Here is a 19734-nt window from a genome sequence, read left to right on the forward strand (position 1 = left end):
CAGTCTAACGGCAGTCGGTCAAAGACAGACTGTGGTCAGTTTAATGTGGTGAATTGGACCTTTTTTAATGTCCATAGTAACACGGTGCACACCCGGTTATGTGGTGCAGCCTTCTGACCAGAAACAGTGCTTCGGGTCTCAGCCAAAGCATGCACTCTAATCAATGCCTTCCCAGTTAGCTTTGTGTTTTTACCAGGTCGTCCAGCGTGGTGGAACTCTCTGTCCCCTTTGGATCAAAAGAATTCTCTCGGAGTTTCTGGCCGATGTAATCTCCACTGTTTGGATTAGGAGAGGAAAAACAAAAGTTAGGACTTCGTCTCAGTGTTTTAGTTTTCGACAGGCTGCAGGCTGTGACGTTCACTCACAGAAGAGCCTTCACAGCTTGTTTCAGATGTCTGGACTCCATATCTTCAATGTCAACAAGCCTCATCAAGACTCCTGCAGAGATGACAAAACGCTTCCATACGCAGTGGACCTAGACAGGGTGGAGTGAGTGTACAGAAAACATCATTCATGACTTAATATTAGTATCCCGGCCCGACCCGGCTTCGTGATGTTGAGGTCGGGGCTTTGTGAAGGCCATTCCAGAAGCTTCACTTTAACCTGCTTTATCCAACCCACAACCAGTTTCTTTTTTTTTTTTTTTTGAAATTATCTTTTTATTTGGAGATACATGTTATAAAACATCCAAATAAAACCACATTTTTTTAACTGTTATGTTATAGTTGTAATGAATTTCTTTTTCCAAAGGTTTCTAACGGCCGTATGACTGGTCCACTTCCTTTTGTTTTAACACCGTAGAGGGTGAAAGGAAGAAAAGGGGGGGAAGAAACAGGACATGTTCAGTTGAACTATTTACATCCAGAGGGGTTATAAAACAACAGTCAAAAACACATAAAATACTTTTTAAAGAGTATCTGCAGTATTTTAGTTTCATTCAGTTATCTTAGTCATTGAGATACTGTTGAAGACTTGAAAAGAAAAAAAAAAAAAACCCTGTGTAATAGATGAGAGGTTGCCGTTCCCTTAGTTCACTATCTTGACAAAGTCTGGTCTTCGAGGTCTAATAAAATGCACCCATCCTTTCCAGTTTTTCATAAAAATGTCCATCTTTAGATTCAAAGAAAATGTAACATTTTCCAAAATGTATATTTCCATTGTCACATCTATCCAATTATTAAGTGTAGGTCCGGTTTGCAGCCTCCATCTCTTAGTTAAAGCCTTTTTCCCTGCTGCCAGCAACACCCCTATCAGATACTTATCTTTAGCCATCAGTCTTGGTGGGATAAGTCCTAAGTACATGGTTTTGAAGTCAAATGGTATCCATGTATTGAGGACTTCCTGTATTGCATTATGTACAACTTTCCAATAATTTTGTATTTTTGGATAATCCCAAAAACATGATAGTGATTCGCAGTCTGACATCCACAGCTTCACCAGCAGAGAGCATTATTATTGTTTTGGTGCACCTTCATGACTGGGGTGATGAAGTATCGGGTTATATTTTTCCAACAGAATTCCTTCCATGCATGAGATTTTGTAATTTTCCATTGAAATGTGCAAATATCTTCCCATTCTTTATCTGTTATTGTTATGTTTCCTTCCCTTTCCCATTTAACTTGTATATATTTTGTTGAGTTAGTTTCTAAGTTCTGTAGATGTTGGGAAGGTGTCGTAACACGGACCCGCAACAGGGGGCGCAAATGAACGGACAATGGATAAGACAAAGAGTAACAATTTAATGTTGTGAAACGCACAACTGGATACAGACAAAAATATATAATGCCAATTAAACACAAGGTGACGTGCGGGCAGGCTCGAAGATAGGAGACCTCTGGCGATCGAAGAGCCGGGACCCACACAGCTTCCACCACCAACGGCCTGAAGAACACCGGAGCCGCCAAGTCCTGAGTCCCCAGGTGGTCACCGTCTTCTGTTGCAGACCCTGGTACTGCTGGCAGAAGATGAAAACAGTTAATGGTGAGTGTGTATCCACACACCCAGTAATCCTTCACCCACAGGTCTTCAGGGAGGGAAAACCTCCACCTCTGATACAGAATCACCCGTGCAGCTCCTGACAGTTGCTCCTTGGATGGAGTGAGAGGTGAAGACGTCGCAGACTCTCACTGCACGCCAATCCAATTATGACAGACTTCAGGAATACGGCTGCACACAGAACAATAATTAGTCTCAAAAAGTATGACTTGCAGAGAATTACCTTAAACGGTAGCTGATTTCTCGGCGAGGAGGTGGAGTAATAATCCGGCTTTTGTAGGGAAGGTGGTGATTGGTGACAGCTGGTGTAAATGAGTGACAGCTGTCACTCTCTGTTGTCTCGGTGCCCTCTCATGCTTGAAGCCCGCACTCCAAGCAGGGTGCCGACTGGTGGTGGTGGGCCAGCAGTACCTCCTCTTCAGCAGCCCACACAACAGTAGACTCTTATACAGTCGGGAGATAATCCCTCTCTCTATGTTCGATTTGTATGCATCAATAAATAATTGAACAAATGGTTTACTGACCTCTCTACCATCCCTATTTTTTATATTCTGATTATTATAATAATGTCGTAATTGGAGGTATCTATAGAAATCTTGTCTTTGTAATGAGAAATTATCCTTTAGCCTTTGAAAACTCATAAGAGTATCCTTCTGTATAATACTGCACATTGATGTGATGCCTTTTTCAGTCTGAGCTTTGAATCTATCATCAAATTTGTTTGGTATAAAATCCGAATCAAAAGCACACCAACTTAAAATTCTAACATCATCATTCAGTTTGTATTTTCTAATTAATGATGATAATGATGATAATTAATGAGTGGAGTTCACCCATGGATTTTCGAGTCTATCTATGTATTGTAAGTTTTTATCCGGTAGTACGGCCTGTATATGTAGGTCAGGTATCAGACTGCACTCAATATCTTTCCATTGTGCCTTGTAGGAGGGGTTGCACCAACAGAGCAACGCTCTCATTTGTGCTGAGACATAATATTTTTCCAAGCATGGTAGGCCCCATCCCCCCTTCTGTTTAGGTAGCTCTAACGTTTTATATTGTATTCTGGGTTTCTTCCCTTGCCATATAAATCTTGATATTATTTTATCCCATTCTCCAGTTTGTTTTCTTGAAATTAAGATTGGTAGCGTTTGAAATAGGTAAAGGAACCTCGGTAATATATTAATTTTTATTGTTTCAATTCTTGCGCTCAGAATGGGTATAAGATTCCACCTCCTAAGATCCTCCTTAATCTTACAAAGCAGAGGTTCATAATTTTTCTCATAAAGTTTTGTCAAATATTTAGGCAGGTTTACTCCCAGGTATTTAAAGGATTCTGTTTTCCATCTTAGAGGGTATTTTTCTTTTAATTTTTCACATGGACTGAAGTTATATGTTAGAGTTTCAGTTTTATTGACATTTAGTTTATACCCTGACATAGAACCTAAGTTATTTAAGAAAGTCAAAGCCTCCGGTAAGGATGTCTCAGGGATTTTAAGATACAGGAGGACATCATCTGCATAGCATGCTATTTTATGTTCAGTTTTGTTGATATAAATTCCCTTAATTTTAACATTCTGTCTAATGTGTTGGGCTAGCGGTTCTAGGAATAGGGCAAAAAGGAGTGGAGACCAGGCACATCCCTGCCTCACTCCTCTCTCTAAGGTGAGTGGTTTGGATAGGTAGCCCTTTATTTTAATTCTTGCCGTAGGATTGTTATAAATAGCTTTGATGCTGTTTACCATTTCATTAAAACCAAATTTAATTAGGACCTTAAAGAGGTATTGCCAGCTGACAGAGTCAAAGGCTTTTTCTGCATCTAGACTTAGGATTAAGGATTAATGCCTTTATCTTATGTTGTTTAATGTGGTCCATAATGTGCAGGGTGCGTCTTATGTTGTCTTGTGTGAGTCGTGCGTGTATAAAACCTGTCTGATCATTGTGAATTAGGGTGGGCAACATTTTTTCCATTCTTCGGGCCATTATCGATGTGTATATGCGGTAATCAACATTGAGTATCGAAATTGGTCTGTATGATCCGCACTCAAGTTTATCTTTCCCCTCTTTATGTATGAGGGAAATAATGGCTTCTTTCCAAGACGGTGGGGTCTCTGCTTTTCTCAGTGCCCAGTTACATGCAGTTAGCAATATAGGCATAAGTTCTACCTTAAATGTCTTGTACCATTCGGTTGTAAACCCATCACTACCTGGTGATTTATTGCTTTTTAATCTGTTTATTGCATCTGATAGTTCTTTTGGGGTTATTTCTGTACTTAGAGTTTTGTTTTGTTCCTCTGTCATAACTGGTAGATCTAGAGTTTCTAGAAATGAGTCAATCTGATCTCCTTGAGTCTCTGTTGTTCTAGAATAAAGCCGCTTGTAGAATGATTCAAAAGCTGCTTCGATCTGTTCTTGTTTGCTTTCAATGCTATTTTTTTGTGGGTCTCGAATTCTATATATCATGTTGTTTGCATATTGCTTTTTCAGTTTCCAAGCCAGTCATTTTGTGAATTTAGGACCATTTTCATAAAATCTTTGTCTAGTAAAGAGCATTTTCTTCTCAATTTCCTGTGTATACATTAGATTAATTTCATTTCTAACTTTTTTTATTTTTTGCAGTGTATGTGAGTCTTGATTTAGTGAATGGTAGCTTTCCAATTGTTTTAATTGTTTTTGTAGGTCAAGCAGTTTTCCTTGGCATAATTTCTTTTTGAGCGAGGACATAGCTATAATCGTGCCCTGTAGAACAGCCTTTGCTGCATCCCATAAGTGGTGAGGTTTCTCCATTAGCATTTTCCTTTATATACATTTGAATTTCATTTGTCATTGAGGAGGCTGGAGTTAAACCGCCATGTTGTATTCCTCTTGCAACTTTCCAGATTGAGGGTGAGGTATATTGGGGCAAGATTACTTAGGTCCATTGTGCCAATTTCTGAGTCTACAATCCTTGACTTGTCTCGGGCTAATATGATGGAGTAATCAATTCTGGTGTATACTGAATGGGCGGTGGAGTAGTGTGTGTATTGTTTAGCAGAGGGGAACATTTCTCTCCATATGTCGATTAATCCTATTTCATTCATCAATTCTTTAAATTTCTTACTTATTGCTTTAGAGGCATATGAGGGGTTTGATACATCTAGCTTTGGTTGCAGATGTAGGTTTAAGTCTCCCCCGCATATTAAAACTCCATCTGACTGACTCACTATCCTATCAAAGATTTTTTTGTAGAACAAAAAATTACTTCCAGGGTGGGCGTATATATTCAGTAGAGTGACATCTGTCCCTTCTAGTATACCTCTAACCAAGATAAATCTGCCTTTTTTATCTTTCTGAACATAAGTCTGTTGAAAGGCCAGTTTGTTGGAAAGTAGAATAGCATCACCTCTTTTGTGCTTAGCTTTATATGATGAAAAGAAAAGGTTTGAGAAGCCCGTTTTTCTTAATTTCTCATGTTCTGCATCGTTTAAGCGCGTTTCTTGTAGATACACAATTTGTGCCTTCTCTTTTTTCATTTTCGACAGTATCTTACTACGTTTCACTGCATTCAATATTCCATTCACATTGAAGGAAACAAATTTCAGTTTTTGGTTAGCCATTTCCTTTTTTATGTGAGGTCAAAATATCTATCTATCTATATATCTATATATATATAGATATATATATACATAACTATATGCTACAGGTCTTCCCTCTGGTGAAATATTGAAAAGCACGTAAGTGAAAACATAACTAAAGCAGCTATTAACGTTGAACAAGCTGAACCAGTACAAAACATTAGCTTCAAGGAAAGGGAATTTGTTGAGTGATCCCTTAAATAGCCAGAGCATCTCTGGCTTTGGAGGGGAAGCCTCTTTAAACACCTGCAGGTAGAGGGCCCTCCCTGGGGGGTTAAGCCATAAAACGTCCATTGCCTTTAAATAGTTGCTGTCAGCCTCCGACTAATTTTAGTATCTATTTATTTTGAGGAGATTGGGGGGGCATGTCTGAGACCTGTCTATCTATTCCTATTGAGGAGAGTATAATCTTTCTCTAGGTTAATAGTATACTATTATTTATCACAGCCTTTGCTTTTCATCAGTTTAGTTTTAAAATTTGAGCTGGTTAGAACCGAATGTTTCAGATTTTTTTCTGTCTCTTCTTATATTTCTTTCTTTTCCTTTTAATCATTTGAACTATTTTTAAGTGGAAGTTTGTCGTCTGAAGATCTGCAGCTTTTCTCTGATGCCGGTGCTCCGTGGTGAACCTCTGGTGTGTGCCACTCGCCCTCCTCTCGCTGTGTGCCAGGGGTTCTGGTTCAGTTTCTCGAGTGGATCTTCTGGTGGGGGGACAGCTTTGACCGGGAGACCCCTGGCCTCCATGTCGCTCGTGGCTTCGTTGATCGTGTGGTAGAGTCGTGTCCCATCCTCATAGAAGACCCGCAGTTTGGCAGGATACGGTGTCTGGAAGCGAATTTTCCTCACTTTTAACATTCGTTTCACCTCATTGTATTCCTTCCTCTTATTCAGGACGGCTGAAGGGTAGTCGTGATCAAAGTATATTCTCTGGTTGTCCAGGCGAATTTCCTTCTTTTCCCAGGCTCTGTGAAGGACTTCTTTTGCTTTATATCCGTGAAATTTAATTACAATCGATCGGGGTCTGTCTGTAGCGGCGGGTTTCGTGGCCAGCGCTCTGTGTGCTCTTTCAATGTGTAGTTCAGTGGTCGGGGGAAAATCCAGCTTTTCTCGGAGAAGCGTCTCAATAAAAGTTATCATTGAGTTTCCCTCTTTTTCTTCTGGTACATTGTACAGTCTGATATTCTCCCTTCTTGTTCTTCCCTCCTGATTGATTAGCTTCTCTTCATGTTGCCACTGAATTTTTAACGTTTATCACTTCCTCGACTGTTAGCAGCCTAGCTTCGGCACTGTCAATGCGCTCCTCCACTTCTTCAATCCTCTGGTTTGTTTTGTTAATCTCGTCTTTTATATCGTCCAATTGCTGACCGTTCTCTTTTCAGAACTCCAGTATTTCTTGTAGAATCCGTTCCATATTCGCCTTTGGTCTTTCGGTGCTTCTCTGTCATCCGCCGTCTTTAGCATTAGCACCTGCTTCTGTAACTTGTCTTTCCTCCTCGTTTTCGTTGAACTCCGCTGTTTTTCTTACTTTTTGCCCTCATCTCCATTGTTACGCCGCTATCCAATTGTTTTGGTATGTTCTTGTGGTTATTCTCTAGTTAGCAGGGCGTTTTAGTGTTTTGGTCGGAGGAGACCGTGTTTTACGCTGCCATCTCGGTGGTGGTGGAAACCGGAAGCCCCACAACCAGTTTCAATGTGTTTGGGATCATTGTCCTGGTGGAAGACACACCAAGCTTCAGTGGTCTAACTGTTGATGTGAGAGGATGTTGAAGAATTTGGAGGTTGTCCTCCTCTTTCATTATTCCATCGTTTGTGTCGTGCACCGGTACCACTGGCAGCAAAACTGCTGCAGAGCATGATGGTACCACCACCGCGCTTGACAGTTGGTTGGGTGTTCATAGGTTTGAAAGCCTCACCTTTACTGCTCCAAAAGTGCCTCTTGTTATTGTGGCCAAACAGATCAATCTTTCTCTCATCTGATGATTAAACCTTGTCCTTATGGGCAGCTGCAAATTTCATTCTAGTTTGAAGGTGTCAATTTTTGGAGCAGGAGCTTCTCAGCACCATCTCAGTCCATCCAACATCCCTGGGCAATTAGAGCCTCAGGGTCTACTCAAGGATGGTTTGGGCCTTCACAGCCATTGTGTTGTGAAAGTGTAGGAACACGGACCCACAACAGGGGGCGCAAATGAACGGACAATGGAGGAAGTCAAATAGCACTTTTACTGTTGTGAAATAAGCACAACAAACACAACAGATTACAATAATAGACAATAAAGTCAAATCACAAAAGGTGTCATGTGGGCAGGCTTGAAGATAGAAGACGTCTGTCCAAAGCAGAACCGGAACCACACGATTTCCTCCGCCACCGAACCCCGGGAATACTGGAGCCGCCAAGTCCCGAACTCCCAGGTGGCCACTGCCTCCGCTTGTTGGATCTGGTACTGCTGGCGAGGAACAAAAACAGTCAGATGTGGGTGCGCCTGCACCCAGCAACACGTATGGTGGAAAAACCACCTCCACCTCTCGTCAAGAAAACACTGGTTAGTGCAGGAATGTGAGTACTTATCCAAAAGGTCCAATACAGTCTCCTGCTGTTCTACTCACTATCTGCGCAAAAGCAACAAAGTATTATGGTCAAGAAGACAATTGGCTGAGTACATTACCTCCTCGGTAGAGCGATATCTCGGCAAAGAGGTGGAGATGACGTCTTGCTGATATACCGATGCGGATCAGATGGTAGGTGACAGCTGTCACCCCGGCTGCTCCTGTGAGGTGGCAGCGCTCTCTGGTGCCTGGAGCCCGCACTCCAGGCAGGGTGCCCTCTGGTGGTGGTGGGCCAGCAGTACCTCCTCTTCAGCGGCCCACACAACACATTGGGTTACAAACCATCACTTCCTCCATCTTTGAGGACTAATTGTTTCACCAGAGTCTTGTGTTCAGGGTTCATGTTCCAGGGGCCTTCATGGTTACTGTACTCACAGGTTTTGAGCATTTTAAAAGCATTCCAGGGCCACTACAGAGACCTAATTTCAGGAATTTCCACTTTAGATTTGTTGTATGTTGGGGTATGTGGAAGTCTTAGGCTGCTGTAATAAAAAGAATCTGTCTGTGTAGACCTTTCAGTGATACCTGCCTCGTGCTGCAGCACATGTACCCACTATGAATGTCATTGCATTGGACAGATATCACTGAACTTCTTCAAGTGTCTTTCTTTAACCTGCAATGACCTCTGAAATATACCGGTACTTCATGCAAGAACGTGTACATAATTTAAAGAGATCAAAACAACAATATTAGTGGTAAAAAAAAAAACAGTGACTTTATTAATATTGACATGTAAAATGTAGGCTTACAAATTATTGCCCCATAATAAATTCCTAAATTACACCATGTGAGTTTGCAGCCCGACTGCTGATGTCAGTCAGCAGGAACCCCCCCCCCACACACACACACACAAACAGCATAGTATCATTAAAACACACACACACACACACACATCCTGAGCACCAGCTGGACCTCAGTCCATGAAATTCACCAAAATAAAACATATAAATAAAATTGATGCAGGACCATTTTAGCATGCAGGCAAAATATATCTCATCAATTTTGAATGGTTTAGGTATTAAAGAGTAAAAACTGAAGGAAATCAATTGTAAAGCCTGAAAGAAGTTTCTGTAGGAAGGATTTTAACCATAAGGTCAAGTAAGAAGGGGGAAGTGTTGGCTTTTTAAATACTTGAAAGATACTGGACTCATCCAGAGGAGTTAGTGCTGCTATAACGGACTGATGCAGCAGGTGGCAGCAGTGCAATGATAAAGATCCCCTCTGCCATTAAACACCATAGAAGAAAAAAACATTGAGCATCTGATGCAGATGGAAATGCGCTATAGAAATGGAGTCCATTTACCATTTAAGGGTTTGTTTGTTTGTTTGGGGGAAAAAAGCATGCTTTGTGTCAAAATAAAGCCACAAAATGTATTTTTTTTTAAGTTAGTGGTTTTATATGACAAAATAAACAGAATATGGAAACAAATTTTGATGAAAATCCATACACAAAGGGAGGTTTTACAGCCTTAAATTTCACTTCAGTATGTGCACACTATAAATAATTAGATCAGATAATTAGATCAGCTCAGTAGGGAGGTGCCAGTCTGTGAACAATTTTATAGACTAGTAGCAGAACGTTAAAATCTGATCTCATTGGGACAGGAAGCCAGTGAAGAGATGCCAAAATGGGTGTAATGTGGTCAAACTTTCTGCTTCATGTCAAAACTCTGGCTGCAGCATTTTGAACCAACTGGAGACCCCTAATGCTGGACTGTGGTAAACCAGAAAATAGAACATTGCAGTAGTTCAATCTAGGAGAGATAAATGCATGGATCAAGGTCTCAGCATCAGCCATAGACAGGATGTGGAGGTCAAAGGACAATGGACAGCCGCCTCAACGTTCAGGTTTCTGCTCAAAACTCACTTCCAAAGCAGTATCCCAGTCCTCATCACCAATTTCTGTTATGTACAGATGTTTTGTTTGAATATTGCCAAAGGAAGCTGACGAGTGAGCACAGGAACACGACAAACTTTATTACAGAGCTTCAACAACCTCTTCTGCTCACCTGCCACCCTACTTCTGCATCTGGCGGTGTGTAGTCACAGCCTTTTACATTAGCGCCCCTGCAGGTCACCCAAGTTACTGCACCTTCCAGATAACAGTCTGCCTGACCATGGTTTGGTTTCCCTCATTTTCCACTTCTTAATTAGAGTTTGAACACTGCTGATTGGCATTCTCAGTCCCTTGTATATCTTTTTATATCCTTTTCCTGTTTTATACAGTTCAGTTACCTTTTCTGGCAGATTCTTTGACATTTCTTTTGCTTTCCCTATGACTCAGAAACGTCAGTGCAGCACTGGATGAAAGATGCAAGGGTTTGTCAGGAGCCCAGAAACTCTCTCTCTCTCTCTCTCTCACACACACACACACACACTGATTACAAGCAAACAGATCACAGGTGAAGATGGTTACCTTTAGTAGCCATTCAAACCTGTTTGTGCCAAATGTGTACACGTTATCAGGCCAAAATCACCAGGGCATGTAAACTTTTGATCTGGGTCATTTGGGTAGTTTTTGTTGTCATTATGATTTAAAAAGAGTAAACAATAAATGTGACAATAAATGGCTTCACACAACCACTAACCGTGAGTAGAAAAAAAGTTTTTGCGTTATCATTCATATGTGTAAAAGTAAATGGACGGCATTTACATAGCGCTTTTCCATCTGCACCAGATGCTCAAAGCGCTTTACAATAATGCCTCACATTCACCCCAATATCAGGCTGCTGCCATACAAGGCGGAGCAACTAGGGGATTAAGGACCTTGCCCAAGGGCCCTTAGTGATTTTCCAGTCAGGCCGGGATTTGAACCGAGGATTCTCTGGTCTCAAGCCCAACACTAAACCACTGGACCATCACCTCCCCTAATGTGTAAAAGTAAGTCCCTTTGGCTTCTCTCTTGATTGCACTCGGGGTCGCCACAGCAAATCTGAGATGGATCTGCATGTTGAATTGGCAGAAGTCTTACGCCCGATGCCCTTCCTGACCCAACTCCACATTACATGGAGAAATGTGGCAGGGGTGGGATTTGAACCGGGAACCTGTCACACCAAAACCAAGTGTGTATAGGCTTTCACAGATTGAAAGCTGGGGGTGACGTGGCACTGTTCTGCTGGTGATTTGGACTCGGTTGTGGCTTAATGCGTCAATGTTTGTTTGTTTGTTTCATGCCACATTTTTGCTGGGTTGTGCTGTGATTGTAATTGAAATTTGTAATATTTGTTGGAGGATTACCATGGCAGCCTTTGTACAAGGACTGTTCCTCGCGTTGATTATTTGGATAGTGATTTCAACATGCCAAACAATTCATCACGCTGACGCGGAGTCGCTACCGTGTTACAACAGAGATGCTTTGTTGTCCCTCTGCAACACGGGCTTGACTCCACCTGTTGATCTCCCGGATGCAGCGAAGGTTCAGCTGGCACGAGTCAGTCAAGGAAGAGAGGTAAAAGAGGGGGGCATTCAGCAGTATCTCTGCTGCAGAGGGAATCGACCACCTCTACCTGGTATGTTTCTCAGCAATGTAAGGTCGCTGATAAACAAAATAGAGGAACTTCACCTGAACACCAAGGTATGAGTACAGGGAATCGAGCGTGATGCCGTTCACTGAGACTTGGCTCCATCAGGATATTCCAGACTCGTTCGTTGAGCTTGATGGTTTTTCTCTCATCCGGTCGGACAGAACTGAACGGTCAGGAAAGAGCCGAGGGGCGGGGTCTGCATGTTTGTGAATGACAGCTGGTGCAGGAACTACACTGTGCGTGAGACTTCGTGCACTGCTGATGTGGAACTGTTATGCATGTCACTGAGACTCTTCTATCTCCTGAAGGAGTTTGGGAATATTTACATTTGTGCAGTGTGTGTGTTCCCCCAGGAGGCCAGAACCGCGAGCATAACGGCAGACTGTGTTCATCAGCAACCGCAACGGTCACCTGGAGCTCCCTTTTTCATTCTTGGGAATTTAACCATTGTAAATTAGAACTATCTTTACCCGGCTTTGAACAATATGTAACGTGTGACACACGAGACAACAGTGTTCGACAAGTGCTGTGGAAACGTAAAACGTGCTGACACTGCAAAATGAAAACCTCCTTTGTCAACTTCTGACCATAACAAAGTCCAGCTCATTCCAATTTACAAAACTGATTTGAAAAGGAATAAGCCTCAAACCAAATGGGTGACCGTGTGGGACAGAGACACTTAAAGGATCCCTCCTTTGTACAGACTGGGATCTTTTCCATCAGATGGAACTGGAGGCGGCTGCAGAGACAATAACTGATTACATACAGTTTTGTGTTGATGCTGTGGTCACCAAAAAGAACTCTGTAGTTTATCCCAACAACAAGCCACATATAACCAAGTCTATAAAGGAGTGTATTAATAGCAAAAAGATAACTCTCATGAAGAAGGACAAAGTTGGTCTGAAGGTAATACAAAGGGATCGGATGCTCAAAGATGCCAGAACACACCACAAGGAGGTTTTAGAACATAATTTTAAGTCAATGTAAGATGTGGCACTCTGTTAAGAGAATAACCAACATGAGTACAACGAGGAAATACACAGTTACTAATAATGATGTGGATAAAGCAAATTAATTGAATGTTTTTTTTTTCTCCAGGTTTGAAACAGTTAATTTGTTGAGGAAAGTGATAGGATGAATAATATCACTGTGGACCCTGAGTGTAGGATTGTAATTAATCCCCAGCAGATCCAGTCTATCTTTAAACACACATGCAGCAAAAAAGCCTCGGGCCCAGATGGTATCTCTGCTATGTGCCCCATTTCTCAGATGTCAGTGGACCTGCATACAGGACCCACCATCTAGAAAAAAAAAATCAATTAGATTGCCAACAGCCAAGAAGAACTGGCCAACAGAAAATAATGACTTTAGGCCCGTAGCTTTGACGTCAGTAGTCATGAAATGTCTTGAAAAGTACACAGTGGCTGAGCAGAAGCTCGGTGTCAACTCGGCACTTGACCCATATCAGTTTGCAGACAGACACAGGAGGGCGACTGCTGATGCCAGTATTACCCACCTCATCATTAAACACTTGGAGGACTCTCAAGCATATGCATGTATTTTATTTGTCAATTTTAGTTCAGCTTTTAACACACCCCAGCTTCATCTGCTTCTTGAGAAACTGAAGCAGTTGAATGTGAATCCATTTTTAATCAAATGACACTTTTCTTTTTTTAACCAATTGTAGTCAGTGTGTAAGAGTTAATAACGCTGTCTCAGAGCCATCAGCATGGGGGCTCCACAGGGCTGTGTCCGCTCACCACTCCTCTTCACACTGTACACTAACAAATGCTCACACATTCTTCCATGAAATTATGTTGTTAAATTTTCAGATGATACAGCCATCTTGAGCCTATAGCCCAAAGACACAGACACATCAGCTTATCACTGAGAATTTTGTTCAGTGGTGTGACACCAACAATCTCATTTTAAATGGTCTTGGACCCTGGGTCTGTAGGGGACCACAGTCCGGTGGTCATACACAACACATGTATAAGCCAGGTTTGCTCTTACAAGTACCTAGGAATTCATTTGGATAATACTTTTAGCTGGAAAGTCCACATGGATAGCCTGTGTCCTGTAGTCCAGCAGAGACTGTACTTTTTACGCAGACTCTGAGTTTTTGGTGTGGACCAGAGGATCATGTTTATATTCTACCAAGCTGTGTTGGAGAGCTTGATAAGGTCGTCTGATCCACACTGCTATGAAGGTGATGGGACGGAAGGAGAACCAGGACCCGCAGTCTTTGTATGACCAGGCTGTTCTCAGGCGAGCTCAGAGGATATTGACTGACTCCTCACACATCCTCGATAAAGGATACCAACTCTTGCCTTCAGGTAGGCGGTATAGAGTTCTGAAGTTTAAGATGAACCGTTTTAAAAAGTCATTTGTGCAGATGTCTGTCAAACGTCTGAATAAGACTGCGTAAGGGGGCAGGACTGTGTGATGGCTCCATGGTATTTATTGTAAGGGGAAGTGTGCAATACGGGGGGGAGGGGGATTGTCTGTTATATTGTCTGTTATATTTATGTGGGGTGTTTATACTGGATGGGGTTTTTATTGTGTTTTTTCTTTTGTTTTTATTGTGCATTGGATGCAGTATATGAGTCCAAGATGAATTTCCCTTTTTGGGATAATAAAGTGTATTGTATCATAAACTTGGTTTTTGTCTGAGAATTCAACATTTACCTGTTTAGGACTCTGAAGATGTCTAATATTTGATAGCTCGTCACAGCTGTAGCTGTGGAAAGGCGTGGGCAGACTTTGAATGTTCACATTCCCACAGAGTGACCAGAAACATCCTACATCACACATGTCCACAGGAAGGCCTATGTTTGTTTGTTTGTTTGTTTTATTCCTGTGTAAATGAGATTAAACTTCTTATCTGAAGGAAGAAAACATGCAGTTGTCCAGCTGGAAGCCCAGAACGCTGTTGCTTATTAACCAAAGAGTCTGGCAACATGACAGTCAGTGTCCTTAAACAAACGCAGCTCCACTTATGTGGTCATTTTTATTGGCAGGTTTAAAGAAGTAAAAAATAACGAGCTGTACATTCAAAGTAGAGTCTGTGTGTTTGTACTCACCAGCCAGCAGGTCCAACAACAAAGAAACAGGTGTCTGGTTACCGCTGCAAAACAGCACACTTCTCCAATCACCCGCCTGAATTATTGAGATCCAAAAGGATCAGACACACAAACCTGCTGCTCACAGTCTACAAGCAGACTGTCCAAACAAAATAAAATAAAATAAAATAAAAAAACCCAACCCAAAAACAAACGAGCTATGGTGAGTGTGCAGAAGAAGGATCTCTGGGGGCGGAGCCCGTTTTCTTCTGCCTCTTCTTCCTGCCGTCCTTGAACACTGGAGAGCTCAGAAACATGCTGTCCGTGAACTTGTCTCCTCTCCTTATCTTACTGTTTCAAAAGGTTCAACACAAGAAGGTGGCAGATGTTACCGGTGTCTGGGATGTGTTTTGGGGCAGGATTTGCTGAGTGGAAGGTTTTGGGGCTCACCAGTTGAGGGGCGGCTCCTTGTAACTGACCGCAGCTTTACGCCTCCTGATGCGCCCTGTCGGCGAGCCACTCAAGGCCGTCACGGTGTCGGTCAGCGGTGTTAAGATTCTTCGGGCTGCTACATCACAGCAAGCGAGTAAATACACAAAACACACAATCTTCACCGACATATCACCTCCTTTTTGTACAAAAAATTTAACTATTTGAAAACTCTTGAGTTAAGCTGGTTAGGTCCTAGTTAAGCTGGTTAAGGCCTCACAACATGATGGTCCCAGTTCCTCTTGTAAGAAACACATTTATGCCTGAACACTGACACACATCAGCCATACAACTGACAGCTGGCAGGTGAATAATACCACCAACCCATACGGGCGAAGTTTATCAGATATCAAGCTCACGTTTTGTCCTCCAGGTTCACGTAATGGAGGCAGGAACAATCAGAGAACGAGCTATTTTGACCAAATATGGTTAAAGTGGCATTAATGATTCATGAAAACCTTTGAGTAGTTTGACATTGATTCAAGGAATTGAATGGAGGCTGAAAGGAAAACGTCAGATCGAAATGGAGAAATGTGCTGTGTCATTGTTGGCCCTTACAACAGCTGAAGATTTTTGTTTTTGTGTGTGTCTGTAGGTAGCTTCCCAAGGAACCTTTAACCTGAATTAGAGAAAAAAAAATTATTGAACAGCTGTTCTGAAAAATGCCTTCTTTTTTTTGCCCTTCAAGGTCAGAAAGTCAGACGATCCACAACCAGACAGTGACTGAGGGATGTTTGTAAGAAATTCCAAAAATACATGGAATGGCCTTTCAGAAAATCATCGGCTGTCACATTGTGCACGGGACCTTGGTCCAAAGGATACCGTCAGAGGTCTGGTGGAGTTCAAACCTCGACGGCTCTGCTTTGATGTTAAAAGGGGGAAGTACACAATATGGGGCAGGTGGTCACAATGTGACGGCTGATCAGTGTGTATAGAGCAGCATGAAAGAGTCTGGAAACCATTGGACTCTGACACACGTAGACTTTCCATTTTTTAAATGTTTTGACCTGTTTATTTAATCCTGGCTTCTCTATAGGTTCATAAAACATTCACAACATGTGCACCCAGACGTCGGTGCCACCATACTGACCGCACACCACTATCAACACCCAAAAGCATAAAACAAAACTGTACCAGTATGCTAGCCATATGAAAGGGAAAATAAGTGCATCTTAAGTCTGGACTTGAAAGTCTCCACAGAATCTGACTGTTTTATTGATGCAGGGAGATCATTCCACAGAACAGGGGCACAATAAGAGAAAGCTCTGTGACCCACAGACTTCTTATTCACCTTAGGGACACAAAGTAGTCCTGCACCCTGAGAACGTAAAGCCCGGGCCGGTACGTAAGGTTTAATTAGGTCAGCTAGGTAGGGAGGTGCCAGTCCATGAATAATTTTATAGGTTAGTAGCAGAACCTTAAAATCTGATCTCACTGGGACAGGAAGCCAGTGAAGAGACGCCAAAATGGGTGTAATGTGGTCAAACATTCTGCTTCGTGTCAAAAGTCTGGCTGCAGCATTTTGAACCAATGGAAGAGCCTTAATGCTGGACTGCGATAAACCAGAAAATAGAACATTGCAGTAGTCCAATCTAGAAGAGATAAATGCATGGATCAGGGACTCAGCATCAGCCATAGACAGGATGGGATGAAGCTTCACTATATTTCGCAGGTGGAACAAAGCAGTCCTCGTAATATTTCTAATGTGGAGGTCAAAGGACAATGTAGGATCAAAATTACCCCAAGGTTCCTCACTTTGTCAGTGTGATGTATGACACACGAGCCGAGGCTGAGTGTTAACTGGTCAAATTGATGCCGATGTCTCACTGGACCAAGAACCATCATTTCAGTCTTATCAGAGTTTAAAAGTAGGAAGTTTCTATACATCCAACTTCTCACAGATGAAAGGCAATCTTCTAAGGATTTTATGTGAATGAGATTACCAGCAGTTATCGGCATGTATAACTGAGTATCATCTGCATAGCAGTGAAAGGTAATCCCAAAACGGTGCAATATGTGCCGAAGGGGTGCTATATAAAGGGAGAAAAGCAGAGGGCCTAAGACAGACCCCTGTGGAACCCCAAATTTCATGTCACTAAGGTTAGAGGTAGTGTTACTGTACAAAACACAGTGAGAACGACTGGTCAAGTATGACGTCAGCCATGCAAGGGCACTCCCAGTAATCCCAAAATGATTTTCCAGCCTATCAAGTAGAATATGATGATCCACTGTATCAAATGCAGCACTGAGATCTAACAGCAACAGAACCGTAGCGGTGTCCGAAACCATTGTAAGCAGAAGATCATTCACCACTTTAGTGAGAGCCATCTCTGTGGAATGATATTTTCTAAAAGCAGACTGCAGTGGCTCAAAGAGATTATTCTCAGTAAGATAGTCCACGAGCTGCCGTGACACCACTTTTTCCAGAATTTTAGAGTAAAATGATAGATTTGATATCGGCCGATAGTTTTTCAATACACTAGGGTCAAGATTAGATTTGTTAAGTAATGGATTTGAAACATTTAGGAACAGATCCAGAAGTTAAAGAAAGATGAATAATTTCCAGCAAAGACGGCCCAAGAGTGGACCAAAACGTGTCACCCACGTTCTAACTTTGAATGAGCAGATTTGAAAATGAAAATACATTAAAGTCTTGATAATATATATATATATCTATATATATATAGATATATATATATATCATTATTAAAGGGGTCATATAGTGCAAAACCAGTCACTGATATTAATTTTAGGTGTTATATCACACCTCCCTAGTGCAACAACAGAAATCATTGCTTTTACAGCCAGGGGACGAACACGTGACTATTGTCTTGGACTTCATTCCCAGAAATCACTAAGAAATCCAATGGTATTGTAGGGCAAATCTGTCGAGAAGGAGACGAGTGAGGAAAGCCTCCAAAACACCCAGACAACTCTGAAGGAGTCATCAGCTTTTGTGGCTGTTATGGCACAAACTCTGCTTCATGCACTTCATGAGGAACTGACACACATATAGATGAAAAAAAGATCAAATCTAGGCTTTAGTCAGCCGTGGGTCTTCTGACAAACTGCAGCTGAATTTTTCTGAATGTCAGGATGAAGCACTCCAAGTTCACAAAAATGGACATAGAGAGGACTTGTGACCTTGGCAGAAGATTAGTAGTCTGGGGTAATAATGAGGCATTTAGCAGGCTGACATCATTAAATAGGTGGCTAGTGCAATTTTGTAGACAGCAAGGCTTTAGCTTTATTGCTAACTGGCCTTCGTTCTGGGGCCACCGTGGCTTACCGATGCCGGGGACCTCCACCCTACTGGGGAATGTGCCGCCATCTTGTCTGCGAACATAGATAGCACTCTACAGGGAGGGTAACATTTAGGATTTTACAGCAGGCCACGGAGCAGGTGATTAGAGACCCTCCAAGGCTTATGACAAATGTGGGTGTGGAATCCATTAGCTTAGCGGGGAATTTAGTGCAGAAAATCCACTATGGTGATAGTGCAGTTTATCTGCCAGGGAGGGAAATTCAACAAGTTGAGACTGTGGCCTACTTCTGTAGACGTGTCCATAAAAATCATAGAGGGATATGCTTTGCAAACTTAATCCCCATTGCTACACTGGATGATGTTGAAATTGAGGATGGCCTGTTGGCTGTTCCAGCAATATCAAAGATTTCGTGTCTGCTACCTACAACCCGCATGGAATGTCTCAAACCTAAACCTACTTACAGGCACCTTATACAGGGTTCTCCCCAGACAATGGAACAAGGGTGTCACACCGTCATACTGCCATCTAGCGCCGCAGTATTGTAGTGTCATCTCATGAGGTTTTAACAGCAAACTTGGCGGGAATCCAATGGCACGCAAACCTGCTTTTGTGAGAAATTTCACAAACAACTTCAGCTCTTTATTTTATCCTGTTTACATCCAGATGACACAAACCATGACAAAACAAGCCTTACACAAAGCCAGATCTCTGCATTTTTTTGTTTAGTCTTGGCGGGGAGGTAGCAATCGCCGGCGCCGAGCATCACGGGGGCAGGTGCACAGCTGACTCGATCGACACTGTCTGCTGTGGGACCGATCAGATCAGAGGCTAAGAACGATACTGCAGCCTCTGTGACAGTGAACAGGGAGGCTTTTATGAAGAAAACGGCAGAACAGAATTCAAAATTATTCAGGTACCGAGGCACACTAAGATTTTGGGGCTGGACAGCTGTGTGCATTATTTCCATTCTTCTATGTTTTAAAGGATGTGTCGCACTTAAGTCAGTAACATTTCTGAGTGTTTCTGACAGCGTTTCATAGAGGAAACTGTGCACTTGAATGCCGCTATCGTTAAAAAACACAGATTAATTACAATGTTTACATAAGTGTGCTGTGGTGTTATGATGACTCATTTTTTTAAGTGATAACTGTTCATTTTGATGCAGTCACGGTAAAAGGAGCCG

General features: G+C 42.1%; 2 protein-coding genes across 2 annotated transcripts in view; both read right to left on the reverse strand.

The window, feature by feature from the left end:
* The window catches only part of LOC117505651 (uncharacterized protein C2orf80-like), an 80686-nt gene extending 65732 nt beyond the window's left edge, over positions 1-14954 (reverse strand). The window contains exons 1-3 of the mRNA XM_034165225.1: positions 14818-14954; positions 366-475; positions 194-275 (exon numbers count right to left, since the gene is read on the reverse strand). Of these exons, the coding sequence (XP_034021116.1) occupies positions 194-275; positions 366-430 (147 nt within the window). The 5' untranslated portion in view covers positions 431-475; positions 14818-14954. The remainder of the gene's footprint in view (positions 1-193; positions 276-365; positions 476-14817) is intronic.
* The window catches only part of si:dkey-57a22.11 (uncharacterized protein LOC569865 homolog), a 36636-nt gene continuing 31628 nt past the window's right edge, over positions 14727-19734 (reverse strand). Inside the window, exons 7-8 of the mRNA XM_034165221.1 lie at positions 15247-15364; positions 14727-15147 (exon numbers count right to left, since the gene is read on the reverse strand). Coding sequence (XP_034021112.1) covers positions 15015-15147; positions 15247-15364 — 251 coding nt within the window. The 3' untranslated portion in view covers positions 14727-15014. The remainder of the gene's footprint in view (positions 15148-15246; positions 15365-19734) is intronic.

This window comes from Thalassophryne amazonica, unplaced genomic scaffold (genome assembly GCF_902500255.1).
Source record: "Thalassophryne amazonica unplaced genomic scaffold, fThaAma1.1, whole genome shotgun sequence".
Taxonomy (NCBI): Eukaryota; Metazoa; Chordata; class Actinopteri; order Batrachoidiformes; family Batrachoididae; genus Thalassophryne; species Thalassophryne amazonica.